This window comes from Aspergillus japonicus (genome assembly GCF_003184785.1).
Source record: "Aspergillus japonicus CBS 114.51 unplaced genomic scaffold BO86scaffold_20, whole genome shotgun sequence".
NCBI lineage: Eukaryota > Fungi > Ascomycota > Eurotiomycetes > Eurotiales > Aspergillaceae > Aspergillus > Aspergillus japonicus.
In genome coordinates, this window is record NW_020291657.1 from 339,298 (window position 1) to 356,867 (window position 17,570).

The 17,570-nt window shown below is 57.4% G+C and overlaps 8 protein-coding genes and 1 non-coding gene across 9 annotated transcripts; 5 read left to right on the forward strand and 4 right to left on the reverse strand.

Moving 5' to 3' along the window:
• Positions 1 to 97: 97 nt before the first annotated feature.
• Positions 98 to 3,495, forward strand: BO86DRAFT_429358 (bifunctional cytochrome P450/NADPH--P450 reductase; the record flags this gene model as incomplete). The annotated part of the gene is made up of 4 exons (XM_025675638.1): positions 98 to 212; positions 260 to 483; positions 539 to 1,207; positions 1,255 to 3,495. The coding sequence occupies 4 exons, from the start codon at positions 98 to 100 to the stop codon at positions 3,493 to 3,495; spliced, it is 3,249 nt and encodes a 1,082-aa protein (XP_025528323.1).
• Positions 3,496 to 3,950: 455 nt separating this feature from the next.
• Positions 3,951 to 5,202, forward strand: BO86DRAFT_378839 (class I SAM-dependent methyltransferase; the record flags this gene model as incomplete). The annotated part of the gene is made up of 4 exons (XM_025670646.1): positions 3,951 to 4,745; positions 4,797 to 4,893; positions 4,948 to 4,973; positions 5,020 to 5,202. The coding sequence occupies 4 exons, from the start codon at positions 3,951 to 3,953 to the stop codon at positions 5,200 to 5,202; spliced, it is 1,101 nt and encodes a 366-aa protein (XP_025528324.1).
• Positions 5,203 to 5,384: 182 nt separating this feature from the next.
• Positions 5,385 to 6,849, reverse strand: BO86DRAFT_388878 (NAD(P)-binding protein). The gene has a single exon (XM_025671972.1). The coding sequence runs from the start codon at positions 6,586 to 6,588 to the stop codon at positions 5,527 to 5,529; it is 1,062 nt and encodes a 353-aa protein (XP_025528325.1). The 5' UTR covers positions 6,589 to 6,849; the 3' UTR covers positions 5,385 to 5,526.
• A 158-nt stretch (positions 6,850 to 7,007) lies between these two features.
• On the forward strand, positions 7,008 to 8,467 carry BO86DRAFT_388879 (serine hydrolase domain-containing protein). Its single transcript, XM_025671973.1, has 2 exons — positions 7,008 to 7,223; positions 7,333 to 8,467. Exons 1-2 carry the CDS (start codon positions 7,133 to 7,135, stop codon positions 8,433 to 8,435), a joined length of 1,194 nt encoding a protein of 397 aa, XP_025528326.1. The 5' UTR covers positions 7,008 to 7,132; the 3' UTR covers positions 8,436 to 8,467.
• Positions 8,468 to 8,535: 68 nt separating this feature from the next.
• BO86DRAFT_429359 (zinc-binding alcohol dehydrogenase family protein) lies at positions 8,536 to 9,722 on the reverse strand (the record flags this gene model as incomplete). Its single annotated transcript, XM_025675639.1, has 2 exons — positions 8,536 to 9,067; positions 9,157 to 9,722. 2 exons carry the CDS (start codon positions 9,720 to 9,722, stop codon positions 8,536 to 8,538), a joined length of 1,098 nt encoding a protein of 365 aa, XP_025528327.1.
• A 352-nt stretch (positions 9,723 to 10,074) lies between these two features.
• BO86DRAFT_429360 (cytochrome P450) lies at positions 10,075 to 11,763 on the forward strand (the record flags this gene model as incomplete). Its single annotated transcript, XM_025675640.1, has 3 exons — positions 10,075 to 10,235; positions 10,288 to 11,480; positions 11,543 to 11,763. The coding sequence occupies 3 exons, from the start codon at positions 10,075 to 10,077 to the stop codon at positions 11,761 to 11,763; spliced, it is 1,575 nt and encodes a 524-aa protein (XP_025528328.1).
• A 206-nt stretch (positions 11,764 to 11,969) lies between these two features.
• Positions 11,970 to 12,090, forward strand: BO86DRAFT_t113. The gene has a single exon. It is a non-coding gene; the product is annotated as a tRNA-Leu (tRNA).
• A 538-nt stretch (positions 12,091 to 12,628) lies between these two features.
• On the reverse strand, positions 12,629 to 13,924 carry BO86DRAFT_378844 (uncharacterized protein; the record flags this gene model as incomplete). Its single annotated transcript, XM_025670647.1, has 1 exon — positions 12,629 to 13,924. One exon carries the CDS (start codon positions 13,922 to 13,924, stop codon positions 12,629 to 12,631), a length of 1,296 nt encoding a protein of 431 aa, XP_025528329.1.
• Positions 13,925 to 14,498: 574 nt separating this feature from the next.
• Positions 14,499 to 17,053, reverse strand: BO86DRAFT_409463 (Zn(II)2Cys6 transcription factor). The gene is made up of 5 exons (XM_025674415.1): positions 16,267 to 17,053; positions 16,025 to 16,217; positions 15,449 to 15,971; positions 14,947 to 15,403; positions 14,499 to 14,888 (listed from the first exon to the last, which is right to left on the reverse strand). The coding sequence occupies exons 1-5, from the start codon at positions 17,024 to 17,026 to the stop codon at positions 14,632 to 14,634; spliced, it is 2,190 nt and encodes a 729-aa protein (XP_025528330.1). The 5' UTR covers positions 17,027 to 17,053; the 3' UTR covers positions 14,499 to 14,631.
• Between the last annotated feature and the right edge of the window lie 517 nt (positions 17,054 to 17,570).

Consider the following 17,570-nt stretch of genomic DNA (forward strand, 5'->3'; position numbering starts at 1 on the left):
TTTACCATTTGAAGCGGGCCGGATCAAGGCTCCCTCCCCTCAACCTCCTACCGACCTCGTATACCCACTATTTGCGAAACACACTGTTGACTTCACAATGGGGACGCCAAACGCCATCCCTGAGCCTCCGGGCTGGCCCATTCTGGGCAATTTATTGGATATCGATATGGAACTGCCGCTGAAGTCGTTGTATGACCTGGCGGACAAACATGGTAGGACTGTCTCTTTCACGGCCTATGGTTAGGGCTGACAACGCTAGGCGAGATCTATCGAATGCGCTTCCCAGGAGGCCATACCTTCATCATAGCCAACAGCTATGCGATGGTGAATGAGTTCTGCGACGAGAGACGTTTCCCAAAGACTATCTCAGCCTTGAGAGTCAGTCTTTCCGTACGTCTGATCGTGCCATCAACTAATGGTGTGCAGGAAATGCGACACGCCATGCACGACGGCCTCTTCACGGTAAGTCCTCACCACCCACCAGTCAACCCCCACAAAACTAATCTTCCAGGCCATCGACGGACAAGTCGAGCCCAAGTGGGGCATCGCGCACCGCATCCTCGTGCCCGCCTTTGGCCCCTCGTCGCTGCGCAACATGCTGGACGGGATGTACGACATCGCCAGCCAACTCGCCATGAAGTGGGCGCGCCACGGCGCGGACAGCCCCATCACCGTGACCGACGACTTCACGCGGCTCACCCTAGACACGATCGCCCTGTGCTCGATGGACTTCCGCTTCAACAGCTACTACAAGGAGGGTACGCATCCGTTCGTCGCCGCCATGAGCGACTTCCTGACCGAGAGTGGTGACCGCGCGCGCCGGCTGCCCATCCCCGCCTTCTTCTACCGGGGCAAAGACAAGAAGTTCTTTCGGGATATCGAGGTGATGCGCACCACAGCAGATGAGATCCTGCAGGAGCGCAAACGGGAGAAGAACTTGGACTCACGTAAGGATCTGCTGTCGGCCATGCTGAACGGGGTGGATCCCAAGACGGGGCAGAAGATGACCGAGGAGAGTATCCTGGATAATCTCATCACCTTCCTCATTGCGGGGCACGAGACGACCTCTGGCATGCTGTCGTTTGCCATGTATCATCTCCTGAAGCACCCGGAGATGTACCGCAGGGCGCAGAAGGAGGTAGATGAGATTTGTGGGAAAACGCCAATCCGGTTTGAGCATTTGTGCAAGCTTTCTTATATCTCTGCTGTAGGTTGCTTGTCTGCTCTGGCACTCACCGAGACTGATACTTGCAGGTCCTTCGAGAGACTCTCCGTCTCACACCACCCCTCCCGGTCTTCAACGTGGCCGCCAAAGAGGACGAGATAGTGGGCGGCAAGTATCCTGTTCGCGCCGGGGAGCTAATCATCGTTCTTGTGGGACGCTCCCAACTCGACCCCAAGGTCTTCGGCGCCGACGTGAACGAATTCAAACCCGAGCGCATGCTCGACGAGAACTTTGACCGTCTCAACCGAGAATTCCCCAACGCCTGGAAGCCCTTCGGCAACGGCACCCGAGGCTGCATCGGCCGCCCGTTTGCCTGGCAGGAGGCGCTGCTGGTGCTGGCCATGCTGCTGCAGAACTTCGACTTCGAATTCGACGACCCGGAGTATACTCTCGCGCTCAAGCAAACCCTTACCGTCAAGCCGGCCAACTTCCAGATCCGGGCGACTCTTCGTGACGGACTGACCGCCACAATGTTGGAGCATCGACTGGCGGGCGCGACGCCCCAGCCAAAATTGGACACAGCGGGTGCGTTGAATGGCGTGGTGCCGACCAGCACCGAAGGACAGCCCATGAGCATCTATTACGGATCGAATAGTGGGACGTGTCAGTCTATGGCGGAGCGGCTGGCTGCGGACGCCTTTTCGCATGGATTCGGCGCCCGTGTCGTGGATTATCTCGACAATGCCGTCGACGGACTGCCGGCCGACGAGCCGGTGGTCTTCATCACTGCCTCGTATGAAGGCCAGCCGCCCGACAACGCAGCTCGCTTTGTCCACTGGCTCGAAGAGCTGAAAGAAGAGAAAGCTACACTGCAGGGCATCTCATACGCGGTCTTTGGATGTGGTCACCACGACTGGGCGGCGACCTTCCACCGTATTCCGCGCCTTGTCGACGCAGCCCTAACCCGCCACGGAGGGGAGCGCTTCGCCGCGCTGGGTCTCACTGACGTGGCGGCTGGCAACGAGATGACCGACTTCGAGGCCTGGGAAGATGAGGTGCTCTGGCCCGCCCTGACCAAGCGATACAGGGCTGCTGTCCCCGAAGGCCCCGCGCTGAGCGTGCAAGTCACCAGCCCGCGCAAGGATATCCTCCACTACGACCTTCACGAGGCCAGCGCCATCGCCACCAGCACTCTGACCAGCCCCGACGCCCTCGTCGCAAAGCACCAACTCATCCTCGACCTGCCAGCTGACCTAGCCTACACAGCAGGCGACTACCTCGCCATCCTGCCCGTCAACCCACGCGAGTCCGTCCACCGCGTCCTGCGTCACTTCCACCTCCCCTGGGACGCCCACCTGACTATCTCCACCAAAGGACGCACTCCCCTGCCCCACGATGTCTCCCTGCCCGCTACCCACATCTTTGGAAGCTACGTCGAACTCGGCCAGCCCGTTACCAAACGCGATCTCCTATCTCTAGCCAACGCAGCCGAGGACCCAGCAACGAAGACCCGGCTTGAAGCCCTCGCCAACGACAACCACCAGAACAGCACCAAAATTGCAGCGAAGCGCCTCTCCGTTCTGGATGTGCTCGAATCTACACCCGACATCACCCTTCCCATTGCGTCTTTCCTGCGCATGCTACCCCCCATGCGCCTGCGACAGTACAGCATCGGCTCCTCCCCGCTTACAGATCCAAAACGAGTAGTCCTCACGTACTCCCTCCACGGAGAGGAGGGAAAGGCGGGCGTGGCAACAAGCTACCTCTCACACCTCTACGCGGGCGATAAAGTCCACGTCGCCGTCCGACCGTCCCACGCTGCCTTTCATCTCCCTGCTGATTTCACCCAAACGCCAGTTATTATGGTAGCAGCGGGGACGGGCATCGCCCCGTTCCGCGGGTTTATCGAGGACCGCGCGGCGAGGCAAGCGGCGGGACAGGTGCTGGCGCCGGCGGTGCTGTACTTCGGGTGCAGGGATCCGAGGCACGATGATTTGTATCGAGGGGAGTTGGATGCGTGGGAGAGGCAGGGTGTGGTGAGTGTAAGACGGGCGTTTAGTCGAAGGAGTGCCGAGAGTGAGGGTTGTCGGTATGTGCAGGAGAAAGTGTGGGCGGATAGGGAGAGGTTGCGGGAGCTCTGGGAGGATGGGGCTGAAGTGTATGTTTGTGGGAGTCGAGCTGTTGGGGAGGCTGTTAAGGAGATGTTGGTGGATGTGTTTTGGGAGGCGCAGAAGACTGGTGAAGGTGGGGATAGGGCTACGAGGGAGGAGGTAAGGGGGTGGTTTGAGGGGCTGAAGAATGTACGGTGGGCGGTGGATGTTTTCGATTAGTTACGAGTGCTACTGCTGATGTGGATTATTGTTTACGTGGATAATCCCTCAGATCTAAAGCAATTATCGAGTAGAATGCGAGTATCATGTTCAATGCATTCATACCAATGATGGTGCATGTCTTTGCACTCCTCACGCGAGAGCATGTAGTCTGACTATTCCGAGATAGCCCTAAGAACCTCCCAGCCAGCTGCATCTCACCAGCCACGCACATGCACATCCTGTCGGACACGCCTCGAAAGAACCAGCTCGGAGATAAACAACCCTAGAAACGCCCGAATCGGGAGTATCCACATGCATATCGGCAATTACTGACCCATCTACGAGGCAGGAAATACCCCCAATGCCTAGGTATACTAAAGCTGTCTCGGCCTCTGCCATCATTATCCCACCATCACCCATACCATCCAACAACACCATTTCCTCGTCTCATCCTCTCACAAAACCTCAACACAATGACCACCTCCAACCCCGCCTGGCAGACCGTCGACCTGCGATGGCATTCCACCATGCCCGCGCACCCGATCACCACCCTCCTACACCCCACCCGGTCGTCCACGACCGAACAAAACCTCATCGCCCGGATGTGGGTCCTCTGCGCCATCGAGATGCACCCCAAGCTCCAAGCCATCCCTGCCGCCAATCTGACCCGCCCGCACTTCGCCCGTTACCGCGCCTTCATCGCCGCCGAGTTCGAGCGCTTCCATCATCCAAACTACCCGCAAGTGCCGGACTCGCGCTCCCTGGTCGAGCTGTCCAGCGCGGAACGCCACAGTCTCATGACCGCCCTGCGCGAGCAGACCCGGGATACAGAGCTGTGGCCCGTTATCGAGGGCCCGTGGCGGGTGTATGAGAATGTGGTGGATATCGTCGAGGGCAGGGTCAAGCTCGTTAAGGTTCTGCTGAAAGACGGGCTGCTGGAGAGGTTTTACGACTGGGCGAATGGGCTGTCCGAGGTGAGGCCTTTGTTTCGGTTGTTGGGGCAGTCGAGGCCTGGACTACGGGTGTTGGAGATCGGGGCGGGGACGGGGGGTACCACCGCCAGGGCTTTGGAGGGTCTTGCGGGTGGGACTGAGGGGCCCGGGTTTGGGAAGTATGTGTTTACCGATATCTCGACGCTTTTCTTTGAGAAAGCCCGGGAGAGGTTCCAGGGGTATGAGGGAGTGGAGTATCGTGAGTTGGATATTACGAAAGATCCCGCGGAGCAGGGGTTTGAGATCGGTGGGTTTGATGTTGTTGTTGCGTCGAATGTGAGTTTACTCTTTGGTCTGAGTATGATGCTTAAACGCTGACCAAGATAGGTTCTGCATGCAACGCCGTGTTTGGTGGAAACGCTGAAGCATTGTCGCTTGTTGCTCCAGCCGAAGGGGGTGCTCTTTCTCCAGGAGCTGTCGCCGCGTAGGTCTTGTCTGCTCTGGTTTGACTGGGGAGAGGTGCTGACGATGCCAATAGCAGGGAAATATGTGGATTACATGGTGGTGAGTACGAACTGAGCTGAATTGGTATGGCTACTGACGCATACAGGGACTCTTGCCTGGCTGGTGGCTGGGTGCGGCGGATGGGCGTGCGGATGGCCCCTGTGTGCCTCCGGAGGACTGGGACCAAAGGCTGCAACTGGCGGGCTTTGAGGGACTGCATGCTGTTGGCTTGGACAGTGAGCCTCCGTTTTACTACAATGCCAATATGCTGGCTCGACCGGCCATGTAGGGTGAGTGGGACGAGAGTTGGTAAATAGCCCTAGTTTGAGTGACAATTGAGAGAATGACCTTCTTAGAGGCGGTACCTCTGTTGTTTCTCATACCTGAGTACTGTATGACTAGTCCTTAGCTAGGTACAATCATCTGTCAGTTTCGTAGATAGCGATTTGGGAATCACTCAATCCATTCAGCCCGCGATATCAGACCATAGCAAGATTCAATTGCACCCTACGGATCTTATCTCTGACAATCCTTCTCCATAACACTCAACAAGATGGAACAATTCAAGAAATACTCAACGAGATTCGCCAACCCCCGACATAGCATCGCAGCCCTAAGACACACTCACTTGCTCACCCAATCCCACCATCTTCAAGCTATCCTCCCACAACCTCGCTGCCATTGCCTCATCCCAAATCCAACTCGCCCACCCCGGCAACGCAAACTGTCCGCGCGACGCCTCATCCGCCTCCTCTGCAACCTGCACATCATCCAGGTACAACCCCCCCTTCCCCTCCAACTCACTAGCCACCGCCGCCCAGACCTGTGTCGCCGCCCCCTGCTCGACGCTCTTCTCCATCTTCGCCAACAACGGCTCCATCTTGTAGTATTGCTCACGCCGTCCAGCCGACGACCCCGGCAAGCCACGCGAGATCTCCGTATCCATAATAATCCCAGGGTTCAGACTCAGCGCATGCACACCACGCCCGGCATACCGGCGCTCGAACTCGTTGGACATGAGGATTGTCGCTGTTTTGCTCTGCGCATACGCCTTGGAGGCATTATACTCGCCGACCAGTGCGTTATAATCCTCCGGATGGATATTCCTGGCGCGATGGCCCGCGCTCGAGACCACCACGAGTCGGGAGCCGAAACCCGGTGTAGCTGACGCCACCAACGCCGGGGCCAGCAGCTGCACCAGCAGGAATCCCGCGAGGTAATTCACGCCAAACACCCCCTCGAACCCGTCATCCGTGGTGCGGCGCGGCGAGGCCACCACCCCCGCGTTCGCCAGCAGGACATGCAGCCTTCCCCCGCTGCGTCGGAGGAACTCTTCCGCCCCATCCCGCACGCTTTGCAGACTGTAGTAGTCCATGTAGATGACCTCGATGGCCGGGGCCGCGGGGTCAGGGTTCGCGGCGGAGATCTCCCGCGCGAGCCGCTCCCCCTTCGCCACGTCCCGCCCCGTGATGAAGATTTTGGCCCCCGTACGGTGCAGCACGCGCGCGGACTCGGCACCGAGCCCCGCGGTGCCGCCGGTGATGAGGATGGTTTTGTCTTTCCAGGCGTTCGTGTCGAGGAGGTTTTGGTCGGCGAGGATCTGGATGGCGGTGGGGCGGGCGTCGTTGAGGCCTTGGGGGTTAGTGTGGAGGGGGGCGTAGCGATTGAGCGTCATGTTGGTGCTGAGGGTTGATTAGCTGAGCTGAGGTTGGGCTGAGTTGGGTCGAGGTGGAGATCTGTCTGTTCCTTTGTTGATTCATGGTGGGTGGGGGGGGACCAAGTAGTCTGTCTGTCTGGTGTGGTTAGGGCTACAGTTGCATCTCCAAAGCAAAAAACCCCCGAGTTATTCCCGACATGGGCGATGATACCTCCGAATCGAGAGGGTTTGAGGAAAGAGGCAGGCTTGTGCGATTTGGGTAGAAGTGGGTAATTCAGGTAGGATGTATCAGTATCAGCAGTTCACCACCGTCATCAATCTGATCAGTCTTTGTTCTCCGAGTCTCGCTAATGCAGAGCTAAGCAGGGATCTTCGCTGTTCCCCGCCTCACTTTGACACTCTGACTGTCTTTCTCTCCTTCTCTGCCCCTCACCACCTTTTCTCTCACAACAAACGCTCGATCTTCCACCATCCCGGACTTTCCTCTGCTGTGATTGTCTACCCCCCTCTGCTATGCCATATTCTCAACATTAATTCCCGGGATACCAGACGAGACACCAAAATGACCGAATTCGACGCCCTGTTGGCCGAATACACCGCCCAAGCCAACCCTCAAGTCCACGGCGTGATCTGCAAATGCGTTGACCGAACCGGTACCAGCGCCCACCCCTACACTCTTCGTTGCTTGTCCCACTCATATGCTGAACCTCCTCACGCCTCATTGCTTTTTCTGCATCCTACCCTAACTATCCACTCCGACAGGAATCGAAATCTACAGCAAAGTAGCAGGCTACACCTCACTCGCCCCCGACAGCCCACCCGTGGACGAGAACGCGGTCCTCAAACTCGGCAGCGCCACCAAGCTGATCACAAGCATCGCCCTCCTCCAATGCGTGGACACAAAGCTCATCGGCCTCGACCAACCCCTCATCAGCATCCTCCCGGAACTCGCGGACATCGAAATTCTGACGGACTTCGTTGACGGCCAGTTCACCTTCGCGCCCAGCACCGTCCCGATCACCGCGCGCCACCTCCTCACGCATACCTCGGGGCTGGGGTACAGATTCACCCACCGTCTGCTGCGGCTGCGGGCGGAGGCGCGCACGGAGCCCCCCTCCCTGAAAATCACGGAGCGATATAAGATGCCCCTGGTGTTCGAGCCGGGGACCGGGTGGCTGTACGGGTGTAGTCTGGACTGGGCGGGGGTGGTGGTCAGTCGGCTGCACGGGGGCATCTCCCTGGGCGATTACTTCGTCGAGCATATCTTCAAGCCGCTGGGGCGGGTGGCCCCGTTCCCTCGGTTCAATATCATGCTCCATCCCGAGTATCATGCCCAGATCCTGCAGGGGGCGGTGCGGACACAGGACGGGAAATTGGCGCCGCTGGAGCGCTGGGCGTTCGATAACCCCGAGGACCAGGAGGGCGGGAGCGGGCTGGCGGCCACGACGGGGGATTTCCTGGCTGTGCTCGCGGACCTGGTGTCTGATACGCCCAAGCTGTTGACTCGTGCGGCCGTCGCGGAGATGTTCGTTCCGCAGTTGGAGAAGGGGTCAAATGGCGTGCAGATGCTGCTGGGGCTGCGGCCGGCGTGGGATACCGTTGCGGGCCCGATTGCGGAGGATGCGGTCAACCACGGGCTGGGGGGATTGCTGTGCGTGGGTCCGGTGCCGGAGATAGGACAGCCGGGGGGCATGCTGGCCTGGGGAGGGGCCTCGAATGTCGTGTGGTGGGCGAATCGTGAGAAGGGCGTGGCCGGGTTCTTTGCCACGCAGCAGGCGCCCTTTGGGAATCCGACAGTCACGACGTTGGTGAATGCCTGGAAGAAGGATTTCTGGGCGCAGTTCGATGCTATTGATCTGCCTTGATTGCTTGCCTGCTTTTATAGACTGAATTAGACTGCACTGTTGAGTTTACATGAACAAGCACCCATACTTCTAAACGCGTCTCCCTCGAATGCAATGCTGTCTATTGCGGAATCCGCACGACAAGCTTCTCCCCCCTGACCTCCCCCTTCCTCAACATCTCCAGTCCCTCAATAATTCCCTCCCACCCGCCGCTCAACTCCCGCAACGGATGCGGTTTGATCTCGCGCCGCGCCATCAACCCCTCCACCTCCTTCGCCCACTGCATTCCGATCGCCAGCAACGCCGGATCCCCTGGACGGGTGTACGCCGACTCCCCGAGATTGAGATCAGTACCCAGCACCTGGAACCCCATCACCTCCTTGACGCGGACGGCGCGTCGGGTCCGCCACGCGGCGGGACACTCCTCGAGACAGGCGTAGACGCCACCCGTGCGGGCTAGAAGGCTGTAGCACAGCGCCGTGGAGTCGGCGTCCGTGATGCAGTCGAGTACATACCGGATGGGCTTTCTGGCGAGCGCTTGGATCGTGGCCACGCAGTCTTTGGCCGTGTAGGATGCGGTGCCCTTTGCGCCGTAGGACAGAGCCAGCGGGGCGGATTGTGGGGATGTTATTGCGAGGGGGGTGTAGCCCATTCTTTCTCACGCGTCAGCGTACGCTCGGGTTATAAACTCGCATCAAGGAAATCAAGGAAATCAAGGAAGGAAGAGGGTGGGGAGAAGCACAGGTTAAGCATCTGGCACGCGAACGTCCCGGACGCAGTCGCACCGCCGTACACCACGACCGGTTCGCCGGCTTGATGCACTGGGCGCGATGGCAATCCCTCCAACCCCAACGCGTGCGGATCGCTGAGCGCCAGCGAGATCGTCGACCACGCGACGCCCAGCGCTGCTGCCTCGGTGTCGCTCCAGTGCGAGGGCACCTTCACCAGCAGTCGCGCGTCGACGGTGCAGTACTGCGCGAAGGAGCCGTTGTCGCCCTTATCGGTGGGGTTGTAGGGGAACAAGGCCCCGCACACGCGCGTGCCGACGGGCAGGTCTGGGTGATCTGGGTGGGGGGTCTCGATGATGCCGCTGAGGTCGCAGCCGGCAATGCTGCCGGGTTTGTTGAAGTAGGTGACCATCTTGTGGTCGTTGGGGTTCAGGGCGACGGCCAGGATGCGGACGAGGACATGGTGCGGGGATTGCGGGGAGGGGACTGAGGCAGTTGGGGAGATGGCGAGGGGTAGGCGCGTTGGGTTGTCGCTGCCCTTGGGGGTTTGGACGATGGCGGTTTGTGAGAGGTGTGTCATTCTGAAGGGCAGGAACTGTGGAGGTGGGAGGTGGCTTGCTGGTTGCGTCTGTGTTTTACGTGGTGTATTAAAGGTAGAAGATGAGGGCGAAGAGTTAGGGCTAATCCCGAGGGTCGTCGTCCACTCGGAGGTTTTGTACCACAGTGTCTCCGAATGATCGGCTTTTCCTGCGTCTTTTTATGACCGAAGACCGGAGTATCTTCCGGAGCTGAATGGGACGCACAAAACGAGGCTGTGGCGCGTCGATCATGCACGTTCTGCTGATTTCGCACATAAAGGGCGGCCACCCCGCAACGAGTCTCGTTCGTACCGCATCCCCCCCTGCTGGGAACCATACCATCAACGCAACGCAATGTTTCTCTACTCCGGAATCGCCCTCGGCCTCGTGCTGGCCGTCATCTTCAGGCAATTCAAACCCCATGGAGGCAAGGAACCCCCCTCCCTGTCCGGGTGGATGATCACCAACACCTACCAATACATGACCGACATGCATGGCTTCCTGCAGCGAGTGGCGTCAGTCCCGCCATCATTTCGATGCCAGCATCCATTCACTAACTCCGTCCAGATCCGCCCAGCGCCGCAGCAACATCATCCAGTTCCGCCTCGGCCCCAAGAAGATCTACATGGTCTCGGGCGAGAAGAACATCCAAGCGATCAACACCCCCTCGCACAGCATCAGCCCGGAGGTCTTCTTCCTCGAGGTGATGGCCAACGTCTGGGGCGCCAAACCCACCGAACTGGTGAAATTCCGCCAGGACAAGTCCGGCCGCCGCAAGAACCCCATCCCCGGCCACGAACTCCCTCCCGGCGAGCCGCGTCTCTGGCACGGCCAACACCACATCTACTCGGAGTTCCTGCAGCGCACCGACCGAGCCAACTTCCTGACCACCAAGTACTTCGACCTGTTTTCGGACCGACTCGTCCAGCAGCCCCTGAACGAGTGGCGGGAGGTCCGGCTGTGTGAGTTTTTCGAAAGCGAGATGGCCGAGGCGGCCCTGGAGGCGCTGATGGGCCCGCGCCTCGTCGAGCTCAACCCGGGCTTCTGGCCGATGATGTGGGAGTTTGCGCGCATCGCGCCGCAGCTGATGTGGGGGCTGCCGCGGTGGATGAATCCGGGGCCGTGGAAGACGCAGGCGGACTTCCAGGCCATGTGTCGCCGGTACATCGATGCTGCAGCCACGGCCTTCGACCCAACAGGGCCCGAGGCGGACGCGGAGTGGGAGCCACAGTACGGCTCGCGGATGGCCCGCGAGCTGGTCAAGTGGGCGACGGAGAATCTGTCGCCGGAGACGACGGCGGGCATGGTGGCCACCTTCATCTTCGGGACCAACGCCAACTCCGTCCCCATGTCCACCTGGGCCCTGATGCATCTGGTCGCCGACCCGGCGCTGTACCGCGCAGTGCGCGACGAGTGTCTGGCGGCCAGCACGACCGACCCCGTCACTGGCCAGCGGGGCTTCGATCCCCAGAAGCTGTTCGCCATGCCCTTGCTGCAGTCCGTGTACATCGAGACCCTGCGCCTGCATGTGTCGATCAATGTCACCCGCGAGGTCACCCAGCCCATCACCCTGGACGGGTTCCTCCTGACGCCGGGGTCGTTGATCCAGGCCCCGAGCCAGATCGGCCAGTACAACGAGAGAGTGTGGAGTGCGCCAGGCCATCCGGCGTCGGAGTTCTGGGGCCATCGCAACCTCAAGCGTGAAAGTGAGAAGCCCGAGTTCACGATGACGGGCAAGACGAGTTCCTTCTTTCCATTTGGTAGGTCCCTGCAACAGCTGAAAAGATTTCACCCGGGTTGAGGTTGACGGATATTTATATAGGTGGCGGGCCGTCCATTTGCCCCGGTCGGGTATTCGCCAAGCAGGAGATTCTGATGACAATCGCGGCTCTCGTGACTCGGTTTGAGATCGAGTTGATCGACTGGATCCATCCGGATGGAACCAAGTCAGATCGACCGGCGCAGAACGATCAGTCGCTCATCGGGGCCGTGGGGATTCCGCCGGATCGGGATATGAGGGTGAGGTGGAAGCGGCTGTGGTAGGGGAGTTGGGTATGGACATATGCCAGATCTCGAAGTGAATGAGCTCAATTGCGAAGTACGTGAGATATAGAACTGCTTTCTCTGTGTATCGGTACATCTTAAACAGACCAATTGTGGTTAACAATCATGATGAGCACGATGGGGGTGTGGTGCCCGCTTGCGAATTGTTGTACATATTACACATTATCAGGGTAAACATACAACAAGGCAAGATGGCCGAGCGGTCTAAGGCGCTGCACTCAAGGATTATTCCATTCCTTCTCCAGATCACATCTGAAGAGCATTGCAGTCACGCAAGTGGCGTGGGTTCGAATCCCACTCTTGTCATTCTTTTTTGGTTTTGTTGCTGACCTGCCTGCGTGGTCAACAAAGGCATACATACCTTACCGAGAAGAGCCTAGCGTGTTCTCTGGCCGCATTGTTCATTTTTCCTTTTTGTGCTGGCTGGAATGCCATTGTTTTTATGCACACACCACTTTGTATCCTGGGCCAATTCTCTTCTTGCTGAACACTTTTGCACCACCCTAATACGCATGAAGCTTGCTCCTTCTACCTCTTCTCCTCCTACTTGAGTCAGCTCTTTCTGCTTTGTAAGCCTAAACCTGGAGATATTCACATATCAGTGTTCTATATTATGCTTTTGTACTCTACTGGACTGCATGTAACTCCATGATCGCATTTCACGGGCGACACCTAATCGAAACCAGCCCCCTCACGGTATGGTAGTAGAAGCTACGCAGTGTTTGTGAGGTGTAGAGGTTATCTATATTATTATCATATATAATTAATTAGTCTTATTCTGCCAGGGAGTGATAGCATCCCGTTAGTCATCGCAGCCATCAAGATTAAAAGTGTGACCCGATCATCAGTAGACCCTTTCTTGATCACAGTCAGACAAAACAGTGACTGTGACTGTAGCCAGAACCGTCGACGTCACCAGGTCCTCGTCACCCTCCCCGGAAGGAGTTGGGGGCTCGGTGGTGTGGGGAGGAGCGACCACCGCCACGGATGAGGTCGACGCGGCCGATGGGATCAGCGAGGGTTGAGTGGGGCGTAGGGCTGGAGTGGAGGAGAGAGCACTGCCAGGGGACTGAACGGGGACTGGGATCACCGATGAAGCAGAGACCCGCGCGGGCTGCGAGGGAGCGGAGGATGACTGCTGCGGAACGAGGGCGGAGGATGACCGCGTCAGGGGTGTGGGCGAGCTGAGTTGCGGAGAGGAGAGGGCAGAGGAGCCGGTACTAGGGCTGGGAGCCACGACGGGGGTGGAGCGGGATCGCGAAGGAGCGGAAGCTGGGATGGAGGAGGGAATGGAGGAGGGAATCGATGGGCGAATCGACGAGGGGATTGAAGAAGGAGCTGAAGAAGGAGCTGAAGAAGGAGCTGAAGAAGGAGCTGAAGAAGGAGCCGAAGAAGGAGCCGAAGAAGGAATGACAATCGATGAAGGAACCACAGATGAGGCCGACGCCACACTCGACGGCACCACAGCGGTTGGGGTAACGGTTGAGGACACCGGAGAAGGAGTGGACGAGACGACGGTCGATGTCGCCGAGCTGGTCGGGACCGTCACCGTCACCGTATAAACGGTAGTGGCCTGGCTGGTCACATACTCGGTCAAATACTCAGTCTCCATGGCCGTGACCGTCTCCGTGCATGGGTTGGTGGAGTAAGTACTGAGCGCCTGATAGCCCGAGGCAGAGACCACGGCATTGCCGGTGGCCCACAGGTACTGACAACTGCTCGCCGCCGGGCTGTAATTGACGGCATTACACAAGCCGTTGAAGATGCGACAATACAGTTCACAGCCATTGATATTTGCCTGGCGACTGTAAACGTTCATCACAGCTCGGGTGGTTGCCCCAGTGATGGAGGAGCCGTCACACATCTCACGATAGTAGACACCGGCGGAGGACCATGCATAATCGGAGCATGAAGTGCCGGAGCCGAGAGAAGCCGTGCCAGTGGCACAGACAACATCGGTGGTGACCACTGCTGAAGAGCTGGTGACTACGTTGGTGACGGTGGTGGGATAGGTCGAAGTCACGGTGGCGATGGACACACTGGGAGCACCAGCAGCCGGAAGAGCAATTGTGGCTGCCAGACTGGCAGGGGCCAAGGTTGAGAGGAGAAGCAGCCCACTGGCTACTGAGAAGTCCTTCATGGTGGGGACGGTAACGATTGGGTTGATTGAGGTTGGGGTTGATGTTCAAAGAATGACAAGGGCTCAGCAGGAGCCTTGGAGAATGTCACAATGGCATGGACAGAAAGGACAGACAGTGAATGCCAGCAAGGAGGAACACGAAAGAAAAATCAGATCTCGCACGTCGTCAGCCTGGCGGCGATGTAGGACGAACAGCGACTGTTATTTAAAGGCAATTGGGATTCGGTGGCGTCAGATGGCCGCAATGGCCGCACTCCCAGCATTGTGGGACAGCTCTTCTTGGGGATCCAGATCAGTCTGAGCCTATCGATAAGTTGACCGAGAATTGGGGTGGAGACAGAGGCTTCTCAACCTCTCAAGCCTTGGAGCTGAAAGCAAGTTGGGGAAAATCGGAGCGAGGACTCTACCGCATTAGGGCTAGTTAAGGGGGTGACGACAAGCCACTATCCACGGAGTACGCCGTGCCTCGCTCAACCCCACCTGATCGGTTCAGGTCTGGATGCGAGCTAGACCTAGGGTGGCCAACATATGCGGAGCTATTGAAGTGCTGTGGCTGAGGATCGGACGTGGACTACAGCGATCGAGTTGGGCGATTGGTTGGTGAAGCTGGATTTATGCCTAAGGCAGCAAGTGGATCCACCGCATCCCCACTGCTGTGCTCTCATCCTTATGCAGATGAATAGAACAACTGATACAACAGTCGCCTTTTATGGAAAGGAATGCTCTTCGGGACCAGAAGGGAAGTCTGCAACCCGAGACGAAGGCTGGTCGAAAAACTGCACCGACCACGCCATCGCGCTGGAAATCTCACTAGGCCACTCCCCGGGGAACTGGAGATCGTCTGGCATAATGTGTGACGAGGTGAACGAGGCTGAGTCGAGATTAAGAGCAGGGTCTGTGTCGCTGAGGGCTTGTGGTAGAAGCGACAACGGCTGTGAGGTAGACTCTACGACTGCTGACGGTGCTATAGTATAGAAGGTGAGAAGCGATACCCACCTGACCAGGTAAAACTTTGTACACACCTTTATGGATGGAATGATGGAGGCTTGACAGCGCTTTCAACATCTCAGCCGCTTTACGTGCAGCGGCTGAGTTGGCACTCAGCGCCTCGAAGACCTTCAAGCAGGTCTCGGCATCTTCTCGCAGATCCTGCGCAGATGCGGTGCTATAAAACGAGTCTTGGTTGGGGCAGAACGCTTCGGCAACAAAGAGAATCGAGCTGGCGCAAATTAAGCACGAGATCATCTGCCACCAGGGAAAGTCATGCACCAGACTGCGCTCGTCGACCAGATTGTGAAGTAGCTGCGCGGTCTGCCGTGCTTCCTGGACGCATATGGATTCGGCCTGGGCGATTCTATGTTTGTCCCGTCGCAGCAGTTCCATGAAGGGATGATTATTGGTCTGCAGGAGAGGAAGACATAGAAAAGGTCGGTGGATCAAAGCGCGTAGATGGTGATACTTTACGGCAAGCATGTTGCGCTGTCCTGCGTTAGTCAAAGTTGAAGCTTAAAGGGCGCTACCCACCTGTCGCTTGAAAGTGACCGAGCTTTCGAAGGTATGGCCCAGATCAAATCGTAGATGTCGTGGCAGTCCCTTCTTCCATTCGCTGAGCCGTTGATCCAGAGCCGACGAAGTGTTGAGCATCACGTCCGGGGCCACGTCGATCTGCGAGGGCCGGTACAACTCCCGAATGACTGCACCCACCAAGTAAGAAAACCGGATGACGGCGAGAAAGTAGTCCATAAGAAAGCAGGTCGAGGTGTCTCTGTTTGCCGTAATTGACTCCGCGGACACAGTTGCATCCTGGCCGAACGGGAAGGGGTCGGAAACCGAGGGCATCTCCACTTGGAATTCGCTTTCGTGGATGGCCATCGGACGGCCGAGTTGAAGCGCAAGGAGTCGATCGAGAACATACATCGAGTACCAGGTTCGCCGCCAGTGCGCCCGGTCGGCCATCCATGAAGTGCGGGCGTGATTCGGGGACGATTCGACATGAAGGCCGATGCTTTGACCCATGCGGATGGCAAAGCCTAGTGTGTTCCAGCACCTGGTCCTTACGATGAGTTATCGATCTCAAACCTTGACCACAATGGAACTTACCTGTCTGTATGGCATATCGCCAGCAGAAAAAAGCATTGCACTATCAAGGCCCATACACTCAGCAAGGAACAGGTTGCGCCCAGTTCCCGCGAGAAGTAGACACCTTGTTCGAAGTATCGCAAATGATCCAATGACGCTGTCCCAGATCGATGTGGAAAAGAGGTGTAGTAGGAGCCGATGGCGAAGATAAAGTCTATCTAGCGGTCAGAAGCAGTGCAGACCCATCGAATACATGGTCTTACTAAACAATGCAAGCCAGGGCTCGAATTCCTGGTACGCGTAATCACCGGTCTGGAAGACCTGAAACTGCTCGAGGAGGATATCTCTGCAGAGGAACGGGTAAGCGACATGAATAGTGGAGAGATAAACATCTATGAAGCCTTGGGCTTCGGCTGGAGTGGGAATGATGAGAGGCTGGGTTAACCCGGCTAAGCTCTTGATGGTATGCGTCTGAGAATAGTTGTCGGCTGGCAAAGGCTCTCTTGCAGTCCAAGCTCCAGTTTGATAGCACTGGCGAATGCGATGTATGAAATGAATATCGCTGGCCTTGCCCACGTAGGTGGCAGGTGAATCCACGCCCGCATCGCTAGAGACAGTGCTCGGTTCTCGGGTCAAGGAAGGCTGTTCCAGGCTCGAATCGGTGGCATTAACAGGCAGCTGTCGGCGGATTGTGTGTAGACTAGCATTCAGAGTTCCTTTCTGGCTCTGATCGAGGTTCGATAGTAGCTCCTGCATCAGAGTATCGTATTGCCGCACAGCTCTTTGATAGCTCGCCAAATCATCATGCTTTGGCTCGTCCGACAAAGCCTGGCACTCTGGCTCTTTGGAAGATACATCTTTCGCAGTCTCGACCTCTGGCAATAGAACCTTTCGTTTACGTGTGGACCATGAACATTTGAAGCCGTAGCCCTCGCATCGGGTACAAATCGGCTGTCGCCCATCGCACTTGGCCTTGAGAAGTCGACATTTCTCACAAGCAATGGGTGCTCTCTGGCGCTTCATGATGCATGTCGAAGAATGATGTTTCGGAGGTCAGGGATTTTGAGAAGAGCTACTGAGAATGCCCAAGCCCGAGTGAATGAATAAATCAGAACGAAGGGGGTGGCTGTGCTTATGTCAGCGCATCGTCGCGTCCAGTCTAGATCACGTGATGCCATAATCAATGAAGGCATATGTCCCACCACAGTCACCAGAATGGAGTGCTGGCATACAGACAATTATGGAAGAAGAGTCAGGTCTTCTGACTTGGATTGATATTGACGGTAGTAAGTCCGATGGTTGGCGAAAGGTTCACAATCAAGTTCTGCATGAGTTGATCCGAAGATAGAGGAGAGGAGGAGCCGCCCGGGCCGTGATTTCCGTGATTTCCGCGATTACCGCGATTGCCGGAATGCCACCAAGTCAATGATGAATGAGCATTCGGACAAGGGAGAACCTGTTGGAATTTTCCTCCCACCACAATCGTGCCTGCGACTGTCCTTGAAAATGCAGTCACAATGCAGTGTCCAGGCGCGACACGACAGACTAGAACGACCCTCAGGTTCAT